The 16,486-nt window shown below is 46.5% G+C and overlaps 1 protein-coding gene across 2 annotated transcripts in view; it reads left to right on the top strand.

The window, feature by feature from the left end:
- The window catches only part of SMG1 (SMG1 nonsense mediated mRNA decay associated PI3K related kinase), a 408,649-nt gene that overhangs the window by 33,879 nt on the left and 358,284 nt on the right, over positions 1-16,486 (top strand). For both annotated transcript variants that reach the window (XM_063934392.1, XM_063934391.1), the window contains exons 2-3: positions 1,278-1,441; positions 15,416-15,565. In XM_063934392.1, coding sequence (XP_063790462.1) covers positions 1,278-1,441; positions 15,416-15,565 — 314 coding nt within the window. The remainder of the gene's footprint in view (positions 1-1,277; positions 1,442-15,415; positions 15,566-16,486) is intronic.

Genomic DNA, 16,486 nt, shown 5'->3' with positions numbered 1-16,486 from the left:
AGCCTTATAACTTTTGGATTTTTACTGTCAGAAAGCATTAAAACATGGATAATCAAGGTAACACGCATCAATGCTCACAATATTATTGAATAACAGGATTCACAATTTTTTTTTTTTTAATTAAAGCATTAACCACTTGCCTGGCATGGTCCATTCATATGTGACCACACCAGCAAGTGCTCTATCTGGTCACACAGGATGCAGGGAAGAAAAACTTCCCGCAGCTGCAGCTCTCCTCCAGTGTTTGCTGTGCTGCCGATCACTGCTGACCCCCGTTCGTATCTTTCAGCCTATGCAAAGATTCTGCCCAGACAGGAATTATGAGCAGCTTTGATGTTTGGCTGTCACTTTTTAAAATACTGTGACCTGTCTAAATGACCACTAAGAAATGTGCACCCTCAAGTAATAAGTCCTTTTATAATGTTATAATGTGTAGAAAAGATCCCAGAGCTAGTAGTTGCCTTCATCAAAGCAGAATTCCAAACTACGAGCTTGCCATATATTGGTCCAGTGAGCTAAGGACTTGCCTGAGAGAAGTTCTTTGAGATTTCCAGTTAGTATTCTATATCTCTCCTACTTCTTTCCTTTCACAGTGTAAGGTTAATTTGATAAACGTGCAGGCTCTTATTGCTCCTAACTGGCCTGATCTTGATGACTTGTATGTTGAAGCCATGATCTTTTAAAAGAAGTGTTTTAAATTGCTCACTAGGATTTATTTGATGCTGGATGTCCTCTACTGTAGCTTAATTGCACTGCCTAGGATAGTATATGGGTGTAGGGGACAAGCATGGGACCTGCCCATCCTCCACTTTTCCTCCAGTCTACTTAGGAGAGGATATTGCCCTTTGCTTACTTAAGCTGGGTGCACAGTGCGACGATATGTTCCCAGCCGATATGTTGGCCTTTCAGGTTGGCATATCGGGTCCCGGGTACACATTGAATGATGTAATGAAGGTCAGAGCAACCTATTGTTCCCATGCTGCAGTTGGTCGCTAGCTTTATCACTAGGTTTGATGTGCAGCACATCAAACTTGGCAACGTTGCTAGCAACCCTTGGGCGCCTGTATACCTGGCATACACACTGAGCTTTTTGCCTGATATGTCGTTCTGAATTGGCCCAAAGCGACACATCAGGTCGATGTCGGCCCAGTGTGTTCCTGGCTGTAGGGCTCAGGTGTGACTTTTGCTAATGCCAATGTTTACTTAAGACTGTTTGTGGAGTATACAATTTATTTGAACAATCCTATATTGTTATATGTTTCTCTTTCTGTGCATAGATCTGACAGTGCTTCAGCCGACCACGACAATTTAAAATACTCGACTTCAAGAGACCGGGGCAATTCTGCCTCCTATGGATCACATTCTCCGAATTCCGCTGGGTTTTCTCGACAAAAGAATGATGATATCAGGGCTCACACTGATGTACACAATGAAGAGCAAGGTAAGGAAACAAACTGTATTCATAATGTGTAAAATATTTTATACCTGCACTACGATCTTAGAGGGAGATTAAGTTGGACCCTTTTGGAACAGCACATCATGCCCGCCGGCATGGCAAGTTTTCCCTTGCACCCTATAGAGATGCGAGGGAAAACTTGTGAAGTTGGCACTGCCCTAACTGGCAGATATGTGCCCACACACAACGCCCCTGGGCCACATCGCGTGGAATTAAGTCCTCCTCCCTATTAATATATAATATACATTGGTAGAGGAAAAACCCCAAACCTGTAAAATGAAAGACGGAATAAAGACTTACCCCAAGCCCTAGTGTGGTGTCATAAAATTTTTATTCAAATAAATGTTCTAAATCTAAACCATAAAAAATGTCAGCACAATCTGTGTTGTTTAGCTGTACATTTGGTAAGAAAGTGTAGACAAATGGCTGACACTGTATAATGGGGGTAATTCCAAGTTGATAGCAGCAGGAAATTTTTTAGCAGTTGGGCAAAACCATGTGCACTGCAGGGGGGGTGGGGGGGGCAGATATAACATTTGCAGAGAGAGTTAGATTTGGGTGGGTTATTTTGTTTCTGTGCAGGGTAAATACTGGCTGCTTTATTTTTACACTGCAAGTTAGATTGCAGATTGAACTCACCACACACAAATTTATCTATCTCTGCACATGTTATATCTGCCTCCCCTGCAGTGCACATGGTTTTGCCCAATTGCTATCAAAAATCCTGCTGCGATCAACTTGGAATTACCCCCATTGAGAGACGACGAAGGTTAAGTAGTATGGACATAGTTAAAAAAGCAAGCATGCATGACAGCCAATAGACTATTTTTTGTGCTTCTCATAAGCAGTATCTGTATCAATACTAGTGGCCTAAATTAGGGTTTTGTTTCTTTATAGCAGTCTGGTGTCAGATAATTTGCTAGAATAAATTCTGATAGAAGCAAGCTTTCCTGTTCTCCAATAACACAATGTTTATAAACAAGTTTTGCTAGATCCAAAGTGAGGATTCTGTTCCAGGTCTTTAAGATCACAAGCTCAATCAATGGTAATTTGGTAACACAGTAGCTCTCAACAGTAAAATGTCTGTATGAGACTCAAAAATTTTACTGGTGAGAGCTACTGTATTAACACACATCGATCGAGCTTGTGATCCTGAAGACCTGGAACAGAATCATCACTTTGGAAACAGTAAAACTTGTTTTACCCCAATTCTTCTCAATTACTTTTCCTCAATGTTCGGTCCCTCTATTTTATGTTACTTGTCCTATGCTTCTGGTGCACTGGTCACTTTCTTGTAAGGAGATTTCTGCTACTACTCTTCTTTTCTGGTCCAGTCACCAGTGTTCTCCTCACTTCCCATGCAGGTCTCAGAAGGAACTTGTGGTACTTCTTGGTAGCAAATGCATTTGCACATTCAAGTGGAACACGTTCGTTATTATTGCAGTTCCCTGCCTTGATGTCCTTTTATGGCACACCACTACAGAGAGATACCACAAGTTTCTGATGGAAACACAGGGAAGATAGGGAGAGGGGCATGTTTAGGTGCCAGTCTTCCATGTGGCAGCATGGAATCCGTTATCCATGTTTATTATGTGTATACATAATTACTCCACGCTTATTTGTAATGTAAAATGTGTTCTTTGGGGTCCATAGGTATCCACAGGAATGATCTTGTTTATGATGGTGGAGACCAGGAACAGGGCACCAAACAGTTAAGATTTTTGCTCCCAAGATGCACTGGTCCTTCTCCCTCATGCCCTGCCCACAACGTAGGCTTTTCAGTTTAGTTTTGGTGCCAGCAGGAGCCCAAGCTTTGTTTTATGATTTAATCTTTACACTCTTATTCTCTACAACTGAGCAGGCAGCGCTAGGCAGTACTTTGGATGCCAGCGCTGCTGCTCTATCATTTCCGCCAGAGCCGCGACTCCAGCCACAGCGACCAACTTTCGACGGGGGCCTGTCACACCTTTTGCTAGCAGGGCGCACAGGGGACCCCATTACTGACATCAGAGCACGGGGGACAGATAAGGCGGGCTCCCACTTACGGGACCCGCGATTGCTGCAGTCCATACCTCCAGTTGCGGGAGACGGACTGGAGGTTGCTGATGTGTATCCAGACTCTGGCCTTGGACTACACTAGACCACAAGGGCTAGTTATACTGGTGCTGGGGACCATTTATCAGGCCAGGGAACCAGATGGTTTATGTCAGCCAGGGGAGGTAAGCGCTTCCCCAGCGGCTCCTCCCCCTAGCCCAGGGCACTATTACACAGCGGGTTTCCCACCTCTGAGCTGCTCCTCCTTCACCCTCTTTCCCTCAGAGACTCGCAGCAGCCATCTTTGTAAGCTCCATGCAGTCAGGTTATACAGCGCTACAATTCTACCACCCCCAAGAGGTTGCGTAGTTGATACAGTGCCCATTAGCAGTTACTAATTGTTTTCTGCATTGTATGTGACTTGTGCTAGCTCTGCTTTCGGTTTTCTACTGTCAGCTTTTATCTGACCCTTTACTTCTAAAACCCTCAGATGCTGGTGTATTAGGAGGGTGCTAGTAAATCAAATATACTTATCTGTGAAAATAAGTGGTCACAGAGGTTGCACACTGTTCAGTGCCATATCGTGTGTTATGTAGAAATCGCAGCTCAGTGCCGGATAGTGTGTGGTAAAAATCACATGCTGCCTGGGCTGCAAACTGTTCACTGTTTTTATTATTTGTAATACAAATTCCTGCAGCTATGGCAGCAAAAGCTAGGGCAATAAGCAGTCTGCTGCTCCCTCACTGGTCTCATACAGTGCCTTCTATGCAGTGTTATCTTCAGGGGATATATGGGGTAAGATGGGCTGTGTGCCGCCTGCTACATCCCACCTCATCAGTCTACTCCCCTCAGCTGTGAATGAGGAACCTCCCTAGGCTACTTTTTCTCTAGCATCCATAAGGGATATTGGGGGAAACTAGTATGATGGGGTATAGATGGGGTCCAAAGGAGCTAGTGCACTTAAAATTTAATTCACTGGGTTGGCTGGCTCCTCCCCTCTATGCTCCCTCCCACAGGCAGTTTACTTTAGAAAAAAAGTGCCCTCAGGAGAGGATGCACATCTCTGCAGCTCCAGAGAGTTCCCGTCACTTCAGCTGCGTCTGGGAGACCTCCTGCCAGGATGCCTGGGTCAGGAAGCTCGTTTCTCAGGGCTACAAGCTGTAGTTCGAGAGTATCTTCCCCCCCCACCCCCCCCCCCACCCCCTCAACGATTATTCAAATCAAGCTTACCAGCTTTGGAGGATATGCAAGTTATGTTACATCAGGCGCTCCGAAAATTGGTCCAGTCCCACATCATTGTTCTTTGTGGTGCCGCAGCTAGACTGTTTGGTCAGACCCATTCTGAATCTGAAATCCTTAAATCTTTATTTAAAGGTGTTCAAGATGGAATCCCTGCGTGCAGTACTTGCGGGCCTGGAAGGCCAGGAATTTATGGTCTCCTTGGATATCAAGGATGCCTATCTCCATATTCCGATTTGGTTTCCTCATCAGGCATAGCTGCGGTTTGCTCTGCTGGACGATCACATCCAATTCCAGGCGCTACCCTTCGGCCTGTCAACAGTAACGAGGGTATTCACGAAGGTGATGGTGGAGATGGTGCTTCAACTCCAGATCCAAGGGTTCAATGTGTTGCCTTTATCTAGACGATCTTCTGATAAAGACAAGATCCAGGGAACTTCTGTTGCTCCATATCGACTGCACCATCCGTCTTCTGTCCGACCATGGGTGGATCCTCAACTTGCAGAAATCCCACCTGGAGCCAACTCAGGCTCCTGTTCATGTTACTGGATACTGTGGCACAGAAGGTGTTTCTACCGGAGGACAAGGCGAGAACACTTCAGGAGATGGTCCGCATGGTGCTCCGACCTGCTCGAGTATCCATCCATCTTTGCATTAGATTGTTGGGGAAGATGGTTGCCTCATACGAGGCGATCCAATATGGGAGGTTCCATGCCAGAACATTTGTATTGAATCTCCTGAGCAAGTGGTCCGGATCACATCTCCAGATTCACCAGATGATTTGGCTTTCACCTCAGGCCAGGATTTCCCTGCTGTGGTGGCTTCAGTCCTCCAATCTCCTGGAGGGCAGGCCTTTCGGAATTCATGATTGGACCCTCCTCACGACGGATGCGAGGATGTGGAGCGGTCACCCAAGGGGTACAGTTCCAGGGCAGGAGGTCATCCCACGAAAGCCTCCTTCCAATCAACATTCTGGAACTTCGGGTGATCTACAATGCTCTGCTTCAGGCGTCTCCTCTGCTCAAGGGTCACGCGGTCCAGATACAGTCAGACACCGCCACGGCGGTGGCGTATATCAATCGACAAGGAGGGATAAAAAGCAGAGCCTGCATGCGAGAGGTGTCAAAGATACTCCTCCTCTGGGTGGAAAGAAACGCAAGAGCCATGTCGCCAATCTTCATTCCGGGTGTGGACAACTGGGAGGCAGACTTCCTGAGTCGTCACGATCTCCACTCGGGGGAGTAGGGACTCCACCATCTGGTGTTCCAGCAGATCATCGACTGGTGAGGTTGCCCACAAATAGACATGATGGCTTCTCGTCTCGGTAAGAAACTTCCCTGGTATTGCTCGCGGACCAGGGACCCTCAGGCGAGGGCGGTGGACGCACTGGTGGCGCCTTGGCCGTACCGGCTGGTCTACCTGTTTCCTCCGATCCCATTGCTCCCAAGAGTTCTAAAGTGAAACAGGAATTAAGATGTCCAGGCAATTCTAATTGCCCCGGATTGGACTCTGAGGGCGTGGTACGTGGATCTTCTGGACATGTCCGTCGAAGACCCTTGGTCTCTACCACTCAAAAGAGATCTTCTTCAACAAGGACCGTTCGTCTACCCGGACTTACGGCGACTTTGTTTGACGGGTTGGAGGTTGAGCAGAACATCCTAGCTTACAAGGGCCCTTCCAAGAAGGTTATTGCAAACATGGTTCAGGCCAGGAAACCTGTGACGTCAAAACACTATCATCATATCTGTAGGAGATATGTCTCTTGGTGCGAGGAACGCACGTATCCGCCTGCAGAGTTTCACTTGGTTTCTTTCGTTTTCTGCAGGCTGGTGTGGATAAGGGCTTACGTCTGGGTTCCATTAAGGTCCAGATTTCAGCGCTCTCAATTTTCTTTCAGAAGAAATTGGCAGTGTTGCCGGAAGTTCAGACCTTCTTGCAAGGGTTACTGCACATACAACCTCCCTTTGTGCCGCTACGGCGCCCTGGTATTTGGATGTAGTGTTTGAAATTTCTGTAGTCCTCCTGGTTTGATCTTCTGATGATGGTAGAAGACAGGTACCTCACGTGGAAGACTGATGTTACTGGCCCTGGCTTCTGCCTGACGTGCTCGGAATTGGGGACCTTATTGTGTAAAAGTCCATACTTTGGGGTATATGCAATTGCGGTCCAATTGCCGAAATGTCGAAAAACGGGGCATTTTCGACACAATTTTTTTTTTTGACAATGCAATACAGTACTTTTCGACAAAAAAACGGCCGTTTCAGATTCGACTTTTTGAAATTCGACAGTTGTCAAAGTCGACGTCTGCAATAATAAAAATGCGGTTTTTCGATAAAAGTATGTTCAATTGAAGAATGTCGATTCGACAACAGTTCTTTTTGACAGTCATTTCGTCAATTTCAGTCCTCCTCATTTTGGTGGCGGAATCTAATAAAAAAATTTAAAAACATGTTTTTTTTGTGTTTTTGTTGTTGCTAATAGCATATCTATTTATATTAGAAGGGATTATCTACTTGGTTTGTCTATTAGGAGACACAAGTATTATTTATATATTTTTTAAAAGAATATATATATATTTTTTTTTTTATTGACTAAAATAATATGGAGAGATCAGAGCATGTTTTTCAGTGGGAAGGGGTTAAAAATCAAGGGAAAAAAATGTGTGGGGTGCCCCCTCCTAAGCATAACCAGCCTCGGGCTCTTTGAGCCGGTCCTGGTTGTAAAAATACGGGGAAAAAATTGACAGGGGATCCCCCGTATTTTTACAACCAACACCGGGCTCTGCGTCCGGTCCTGGTGCAAAAAATACGGGGGACAAAAGACGTAGGGGTCCCCCGTATTTTTAACACCAGCACCGGGCTCCACTAGCTGGAGAGATAATGCCACAGCCGGGGGAGGGGGACACTTTTATACCGGTCCCTGTGGCCGTGGCATTAAATCCCCAACTAGTCACCCCTGGTCGGGGTACCCTGGAGGAGTGGGGACCCCTTAAATCAAGGGGTCCCCCCCTCCAGACACCCAAGGGCCAGGGGTGAAGCCCTAGGCTGTCCCCCTCCCCCCCCATCCAAGGGCTGCGGATGGGGGGCTGATAGCCTTGTGTCAAATAAAAGAATATTGTTTTTTGTAGCAGAACTACAAGTCCCAGCAAGCCTCCCCCGCAAGCTGGTACTTGGAGAACCACAAGTACCAGCATGCGGGGGGGGGGGGGGGGGGCTGGTACCTGTAGTTCTACTGCAAAAAAAATACCCAAATAAAACAGTACACGCACACCGTGACAGTAAATCTTTATTACATACATGCATGCCGACACTCACATACTTACCTATGTTCACACGCCGAATCCATGGGGTACCTGAAAATAAAATTATACTCGCCAAAATCCAGTGTAGATCTGTCCTCTTCTTTTTTGTAATCCACGTACTTGGCAAAAAAATAAAACGCAAAAGCCGGACCACGCACTGAAAGGGGTCCCATGTTTACACATGGGACCCCTTTCCCCGAATGCCGGGACCCCACGTGACTCCTGTCACAGAGGGTCCCTTCAGCCAATCAGGGAGCACCACGTCATGGCACTCCTGATTGGCTGTGCGCGTCTGAGCTGTCAGACAGCGCATAGCACTATGCCGCTCCATTATCTTCAATGGTGGGAACTTTGCGGTCAGCGGTGAGGTTACTTGCGGTCAGGTCAGCCGCTGACCGCGAGTAACCTCACCGCTGACCGCAAAGTTCCCACCATTGAAGATAATGGAGCGCCATAGTGCTATGCGCTGTCTGACAGCTCAGACGCGCACAGCCAATCAGGAGTGCCATGACGTGGTGCTCCCTGATTGGCTGAAGGGACCCTCTGTGACAGGAGTCACGTGGGGTCCCGGCATTCGGGGCAAGGGGTCCCATGTGTAAACATGGGACCCCTTTCAGTGCGTGGTTCGGGTAATGCGGTTTGTTTTTTTGCCAAGTACGTGGATTATAAGGAGAAGAGGACAGATGCTACACAGGATTTTTGTGAGTATAATTTTATTTTCATGTACCCCATGGATTCTACATGGAGAAGTGGACAGAGACGGCGTGTGAACATAGCTAAGTATGTGTGTCGGCATGCATGTATGTAATAAAGTTTTACTTTCACGGTGTGCGTGTACTGTTTTTATTTGGGTATTTTTTTTTGCAGTAGAACTACAGGTACCAGCGGGCCCGTTTCCCCCCACATGCTGGTACTTGTGGTTCTCCAAGTACCAGCTTGCGGTGGAGGCTTGCTGGGACTTGTAGTTCTGCTACAAAAAACAATATTTTATTTGACACAAGGCTATCAGCCCCCCATTCGCAGCCCTTGGATAAGGGGACAGCCTTGGGCTTCACCCCTGGCCTTTGGGTGGCTGGACGGGGGGTACCCCTTGATTTAAGGGGTCCCCACTCCTCCAGGGTACCCCGGCCAGGGGTGACTAGTTAGTGATTTAATGCCAGGGCCGCAGGGACCGATATAAGTGTCCCCCGGCTGTGGCATTATCTCTCTGACTAGTGGAGCCCGGTGCTGGTGTTCAAAATACGGGGGACCCCTGCGCTTTTTGTCCCCCGTAATTTTTGCACCAGGACCGGACGCAGAGCCCGGTGCTGGTTGTAAAAATACGGGGGATCCCCTGTCAATTTCCCCCCCGTATTTTTACAACCAGGACCGGCTTAAAGAGCCCAAGGCTGGTTATGCATAGGAGGGGGTACCCCACACATATTTTTCTGTTTTTTTTTTTAAACACTTTTGTGCCGTCCAAAAAAGTCGAATCCGGGACGCACACTATCCGTCAATTGGTCAGTTTTTCGACAGCGGGACTGTCGAATCCGTTTTTTATTGAATGTCGATTTCGGGTCCCGGCTGCAGGGTGTCTGACTGTCGAATAAAAAAACGGTCTAATTCGACCGCAATATTCGACCGCAATTGCATATACCCCTTTGTCTTTTACGAGGACAGAGCGGATCTCCGGACTAGACAGCAGTTCCAGCCGAAGGTTGTCTCCGCGTTTCACCTGAATCAACCTATTGTAATTCCGTCCAGTTCTGACACTTCTGCTCCTCCGGAGGCATTGGATGCTGTGCATGCTTTGAAGATTTATGTCAAGCGCACGGCTCGGGTCATAAAGACCGATTCCTTGTTCATGCTCTATGATGCGCAGAAAAAGGGTTGCCCTGCTTCGAAGCAGTCCATTGCTCGTTGGATTAGGCTTACTATCCACCAGGCCTATGTGTCGGCAGCCTTACCTGTTCCGAAGTCTCTGAAGGCCCGCTTTACAAGATCAGTGGGCACTTCCTTGGCGGCTGCCCGTGGAGTGTCGGCCTTGCAACTATGCCGAGCTGCTACCTGGTCGGGGAAGAACACATTTGTGAAGTTCTACAAGTTCGATACCCTGGCCAAAGAGCATACCCAGTTTGGCAGGCGGTGCTGCAGCAGTCTCTGCCCGTTCATGAAGCTTTTGGACGTCCCCATTGTACTAGTTTTCCCCAGTATCCCTTATGGATGCTAGAGAAAATAGGATTTTAATACCTACCGGTAAATCATTTTCTCGTAGTCCATAAGGAATATTGGGCGCCCGCCTCAGTGCGTGAACTGTTCTGCAGGTTCTTGTTCTCTAGTTACCTGTTCAACTGTTACCAGCCATTGCTGGTTGTTGCATTTTTGTGGTGTGCTGGTGTATAAATCCTACCATCCTTTGTTCTCATGTTCCTTTTCTCATATATTTTGTTTCTCCTTCAGGCACGTTTTTTTTTTTTTTTTAACCTATAACTGCCTGTGGGAGAGGGCATAGAGCGGAGGAGCCAGCACACCCAGTGAAGAAAATTTAAAGTGCACTGGCTCCTTTGGACCCCGTCTATACCCCATCGTACTAGTTTCCCCCCAATATACTTTATGGACTACGAGAAAAGGATTTACCCCGGTTGGTATTAAAATCCTATTTTCACTGATGCAGTCAGGAATTGCAGACCATTTCGCAGCAACAGGGGTTCCGCCCCCCCCCCCCCCCCCCTTCTTCTGCAGGGACACCACAGTCAGTGCACCAGACCATACCGGTCACATCTATGCCCTCTATGGGTGGGTAAGCTGAATAGTACAGCACGTAGCCTGGCTGTTTCATCTGCTGCTCTTAAGCAGTTGTTAGTACAGGGTCAATGACCCACACCTATCAATGCCGTTGGACGTGCTGTGCCTTTGTCACAACCCATGCAGGTGTTGGACTCAGAAGAGTCATATGGTGAGGCGAGGTTGTCTTTAGCTGTGTCTCCCTTGGCCGAAGAGGAACATCAATCCACAATTGATGTGCCTGCCTTACTAAGGGTGGTTAGATCTACCTTCCAGTTAGAGGATAGTGAACCCACTCTTAGAACGAAAGCTCTGCGGTAGAATATAGTCAGAGAGGCATTCCCTCACTCAATCCATATTTCTGAGTTAATGTGTGAAGCTTAGCACCAGGAAAGAAGTTCCATGTACCAAAGTGTTTGACTTCCTTCTAACGGTAACCCATTCCTGCGGTGGATTGTTAGAGTGAATCCCCTCCAGTAGTGGACTCCCATGTGACTAGACTGATTATTAGTTCTACACTTCCTACTCTTACAGCATACTGTTTCAAAGAGAATGCGGAGAGCAAGAGTGAAGCATGCCTTAAATCTACATACTCCTTTACAGGGGCTATTACTTGCCCTGCGGTGGTTGTTGCCTGCATAACAACAACCTGGGCGGATGCTTTAGAGCAGGCATGGCCAACCTGTGGCTCTCCAGATGTTGTGAAACTACACATCCCAGCATGCCTTGCCACAGTTTTAGCATTCCCTAATAGCAAAACTGTGGCAAAGCATGATGGGGCTTGTAGTTTTACAACAGCTGGAGAGCCACAGGTTGGCCAGGCCTGCTTTAGAGGAAAGTGTCTGTTCAGATTTATCCCAACTGCAGCAATCCCTCATAGTCAGGGATGCAGCTTCCTATGTGGAAGAATGGGCTTTGAATACATGTATCCAAGATTTCATTTACAGTTGTACTGTCTCACCATAGTTTATGGCTACACTCATTGAAAGCTGACACGGATTCCAAAAATGCTTTTGAATCTGTACTAGCTGCTGGGCAGATGTTGTTTGGAACAGCCTTAAGTAACATAATGTCTTCTCTGGCAACGGCTAAGACCACTTTCTTACCACCTTCACCTACACCACAACCTCTGTCTTCGTCCTTTCGGTTGCTTCTCCCTCAGGGCAAGGTCAAAGGCCAGTCCTATTCAAAGCCATCTGCCTCCACCAAGCCTGAGCTCAACATAAGCAGGCCTGGGCTGCTAGATGTCCAGTGGCCAGATCTGCAGATAAGCCCTCAACCTGACGTGGAGGCCGACTTCAGTTCCACAAACCTGACATCGGACCAACAGACGTCTGGGTGCTGCAAGAAGTGGTCTACCAGGGGGACACATCTCATTCCTACATCATCCCCTGCAATTGTTCTTTCTAACAGACACCGTCAGACCCAGCAAGGCCCTGGCTCTTCAGGAAGCAGTTCAGTCATTGCTGCAAACAGACATAATAGTTCCTGTCCCTGCAACACAGCAGGGAATGAGTCTTTAGTTGACCCTGTTTCTGTTTAAAAACCCAAACGGGTCTTACAGGCCTATTCTAAACCTGAAATCTCTGAATACGTACATCAGTGTGCACAAGTTCCGTATGGAAGCTCTCTGCTCTATTGTCCTGGCTATGCAGACTGGGGACTTCATGGTATACTAAGGCATTCAGGAGCTTACCTACATGTGCCTATAGCGTCTTATCACCAGCAGTATCTTCACTTTGCTGTTTAGCAGCAACGTTATCAATTTCAAGCACTACCGTTTGGTCTGTCTACAGCTCCAAGAGTATTTACCAAACTTATGCCAGTAATGGTGGCTCAGAATGGCGGTACAAATCAGAATTCCCCCACATCTGGACGACCAGCTGATATTGGCACACTCTCTGAAGGTCCTATACTGCCCTCTTCGGATAACCATTGCTTCCTTACAGACGCATGGCTGGTTGATCAATTGGGCGAAGTCAGCACAGAGAATCTCTTTACCTGCAGATGAAATCCTAGCACTGCAACAGAGTGTACACAGATTACTACACGGTCGCAGAGTTTCAGTCCAGGAGGCGATGCAGGTCCTGGTAATGATGGTGTCAGCATTCGACATGGTGTCATAGGCACAGTTTCAATCCAGACCTCCTACAGCATCTGGTTCTATCCGCATAGCATAGTCTGGCCCATCTAATCATATCCCAAACAATGACGTTCTCACCAGAGGCTTGGCTGTCCCTATCCTGGTGACTGCAAACATCTCCCCTGGACAAGGGAAGACCCTTCTAGATCTCGGATTGGATAGTCCTTACCACAGACACCACATCTTTGAGGTCGGTGTGCAGTAGTCGACCTGTACTCCTTTTATGGATGTTTGACTGTAGCAGAAACAGTCCTACCGGTTAAGGTCTTGGAACTTTGGGTAGGTCGCAGTGCCCTCATTCTAGCCTTAAAAGTTATTCAGGGAAAACCGTTACATGTTCAGTCAGGCACTGCCGCTGCAGTAGCTTGTCTGCCTTACCAAGCAAGTACGCAAAGTCGTCTGGCAATGCGAGGTGTTATGCACATCCTCGGATGGGCTGGGTTATATATACACGCAATCTCCACAGTTTTCATTCCTTGAGTTCTAACCTTGGAAACGGACTTCCTCATTCGGCACGAGGTCCCTCCACCTATAGGTATTCCAAATTCTGGTAGAAGGATAGGGCCCTACCGGATGTGAACCTGAGGGCCGGAGGTCACAATCACAAGCTTCCAGTGTATGGGTCCAGAACAAGAGACCCCGAAGCAACGTTTGTGAACACCCTTGCAGTGAAGTGGTCCTTTTCATCTAGCGTATCTCTTCCATCCAATCTTGCTCCTTCTCTGAGTAAATCGTAAATTTAACCAGAAAGGAGACCCAATAGTACAGATTGCGCGGCATGGCCCAGACATTATTGGTTTACCGACCTCCAGAGTCTGTCCATGGTTGATCCTTTACCACTTCCTATGTGACCAGACCTGTTGTTGTATCAGGGTCCTTGTCTGCACCTGAACTTGGCTCGCCTGACAATGTGGCTCTTTAATCATCCTCGCGGAGATCTAAGGATTTCTCAGGGCCTGTCAATCGGCCCATGCTCAAGGCAAGGAAGCCAGCTTCAGCTCAGATATTTTAGAGTCTGGCATATGTACGTCCAATTACCCTCCAGTATTCAAAGTATCTGGAATCCTGGCCTTTCTTCAGGCCGGATTGGATATGGGACTTCGTCTGGTCTCTCTGTAGGTTCATATACCTGCTCTATCAGTGTAGTTTCAGAGACTGATTGCCCCATTGTTAGCGGTTAAGACATTTCTACAAGGAGTTCTTCGGATTTAGTCTCCCTTTGTCCTTCCGGTAGCTCCATGGAATTTGTCTTGTTCTACAGGCCTTGCTAAAGTGCTCTTTTGAACCTTTGGCTTCGGTTAACTCCAAGTGCCTCACAGCCAAGACACAGTTTCTGTTGGCTATTGCCTCTGCACGTTAAGCATCACACTTAAGGGCACTTTAAGGCAGTTCCCCATTTCTGTGTTTTTTTCCCTCAAGATAGAGCTGTTCTTTGAACAAACACCGGATTTTTGCCTACGGTGGTATCTGGTTTCCATCTGAATGAGTAACTTGTAGTCCCGCCTTTTCAATCATCTGACCTCTCAGCAGGTGAAGCTTTGCTAGATGTGGTCCGGGCCTTCAGGATATCCGTACAACGTACAGACTATCAGGAACACACATTCTCTGTTCATGCTTGATAGATTTCGTAAGAGGTGCTGGCCTGCAAATAAGTGGACGCTAGATACGTAGATTCATATGGCCATTTTTACAAGGCTGATCTTCCCTTTGCCGGAACCAGTGGAAACTCACTCTGTGGGTCCTTCATGGGCAGCACGCTGTGGGGCATCTGCAGAACAACTATGGAAGGTAGCCACATAGTCCTCTGTCCACACATTTCTTAGGTGCTAGGCCTTTGATACGTTTGCCTCTCAAGATGCATCATTTGACCGCAACAGTCCGCTCCCTATTTTAACTGCTTTGGGACATCCTAAGGTCATTCCTGTGGATACCTATGGACCTTGAAAAAGAAAATGAGTTATGGTAAAACTTCTCTTTGTTAACTCTTTTTTATTTTTCTTTTCTTTTTTTCTTTTGAGGTCTATAAGATTGACAGGACACCCACCCTGCCGCACCTAGCTTCAATGGGTTACTCTTCTCCGTCACCAGTTCCCATCTCCTGGTTGTGAGAGTGTTTCCTGTGTGTACCATTCTTCCTTCTCACCTCTCCATCTCCTGCTTTGGGCTTAACTAAAACTGAAGAGCCTGAGCTGTGGGTTGGGTATGAGGGTGAAGGACCAGTGCATCTTGGGAGCAAAAAGCTAAACTGTTTGGTGCCCTGTTCCTGGTCTCCACCATCATACCCAAGGTCATTCATGTGAATCCTTATGGACCTCGAAAAAAAAGAGTTAACAAAGATACGTTTTACCATAATTCTTCTGTTCTTTATGATGAGGTCACTATTAGGATTTGAATGATTCTTTATTTAACTTTACTATCATTTATCTTTTAGCTTTTCTTAATTTGATCAGTAACATGGATTTCCGTCTTTGTTCTCTAGATAGCTACAGCGTCAATGGAGGATCTGGAGAAAGTGCTTTTGGTCGGAAGTCGTTGGGGCAAGAGCTGAGGGTTAACAATGTGAGCCCTGATTTCACTGTCCAGCATGGAAACCGTGCTTTATCTACAAAAGATATGAGGAAATCCCAGGGTAAGTTACAGCTATTGTCTTTTACACTACAGACTCTCTTTTTACAATATTTTCAAAGCTTGACTGGTAAATTTCCAGTCTAGTTGCATGTAGCAGTAATATTTACTGTAAAAGTGAACCTAAAGCGCACCAGCCAGCTACACAGAGTTGTGTGTGCATTTTAAGGGTTTCAAACGTGTGTGGTGATCATGTGCTCGCCAACCCATGCATTGTTCTGTCTACAGTATGTTCTCTATTATGACAGTTGTGCAAACATTAGAAACTTGAGTTAAATATATTTGCGGTTAGTAGAACAAAATCTGCTCACTCTTTTCACTGTGTCCTGAACATATACGTATTGGCAAAAAAGTCACTATTAAACTAAGTTTCTCATTCCTCGTCTTTGTTATACGGCTATTAGTGTAGCAAGACTAATGAAAAAAGTGAAATGTTATTTAAGAAGTGTAGGGCATCTAGAGGGATATTTGGCACTTTTTGCTATTTTTTAGGGTGAATGGGGTTTCACCCTATGCAATAACAGGGCTGTTTTATCATTAAGGTGAAACATTCGGAAGGAGCGAAAAAAGTGGATCTGCGAATCTACATGTTTTCGCACCTTCTGTGAAATGCGGGCCATTTTCACCAATTCCTTTTCTTTAAAAAAAAAAAAGTGAAAAGGCATTGGCAAAAATGTCTTAACGGGCGAAAACGGCTTGCAATTGAATATGCAGCGGGTTAAATTTGATAGCTCCGAAATTGCCAGAGCTAATTGAATACCCCTCATATAATTGGCAAGTCATGGATCTTTTTACACTACTGCGTATTTTGACTCTAAAATGTCTTTCTTTAAAATGTTTTTACACTAAGCAATTTATAACAATGCCACATGTCTCTGCTTTATTATAAATACCTGGAAGAGTTTATATCTGGTATAAAGCCCCT

The sequence above is a fragment of the Pseudophryne corroboree genome, chromosome 7, assembly GCF_028390025.1.
Source record: "Pseudophryne corroboree isolate aPseCor3 chromosome 7, aPseCor3.hap2, whole genome shotgun sequence".
Classification (NCBI taxonomy): domain Eukaryota; kingdom Metazoa; phylum Chordata; class Amphibia; order Anura; family Myobatrachidae; genus Pseudophryne; species Pseudophryne corroboree.
Note: the sequence above shows the minus strand (reverse complement) of the source record. Positions and strands in the feature narration are given on the sequence as shown.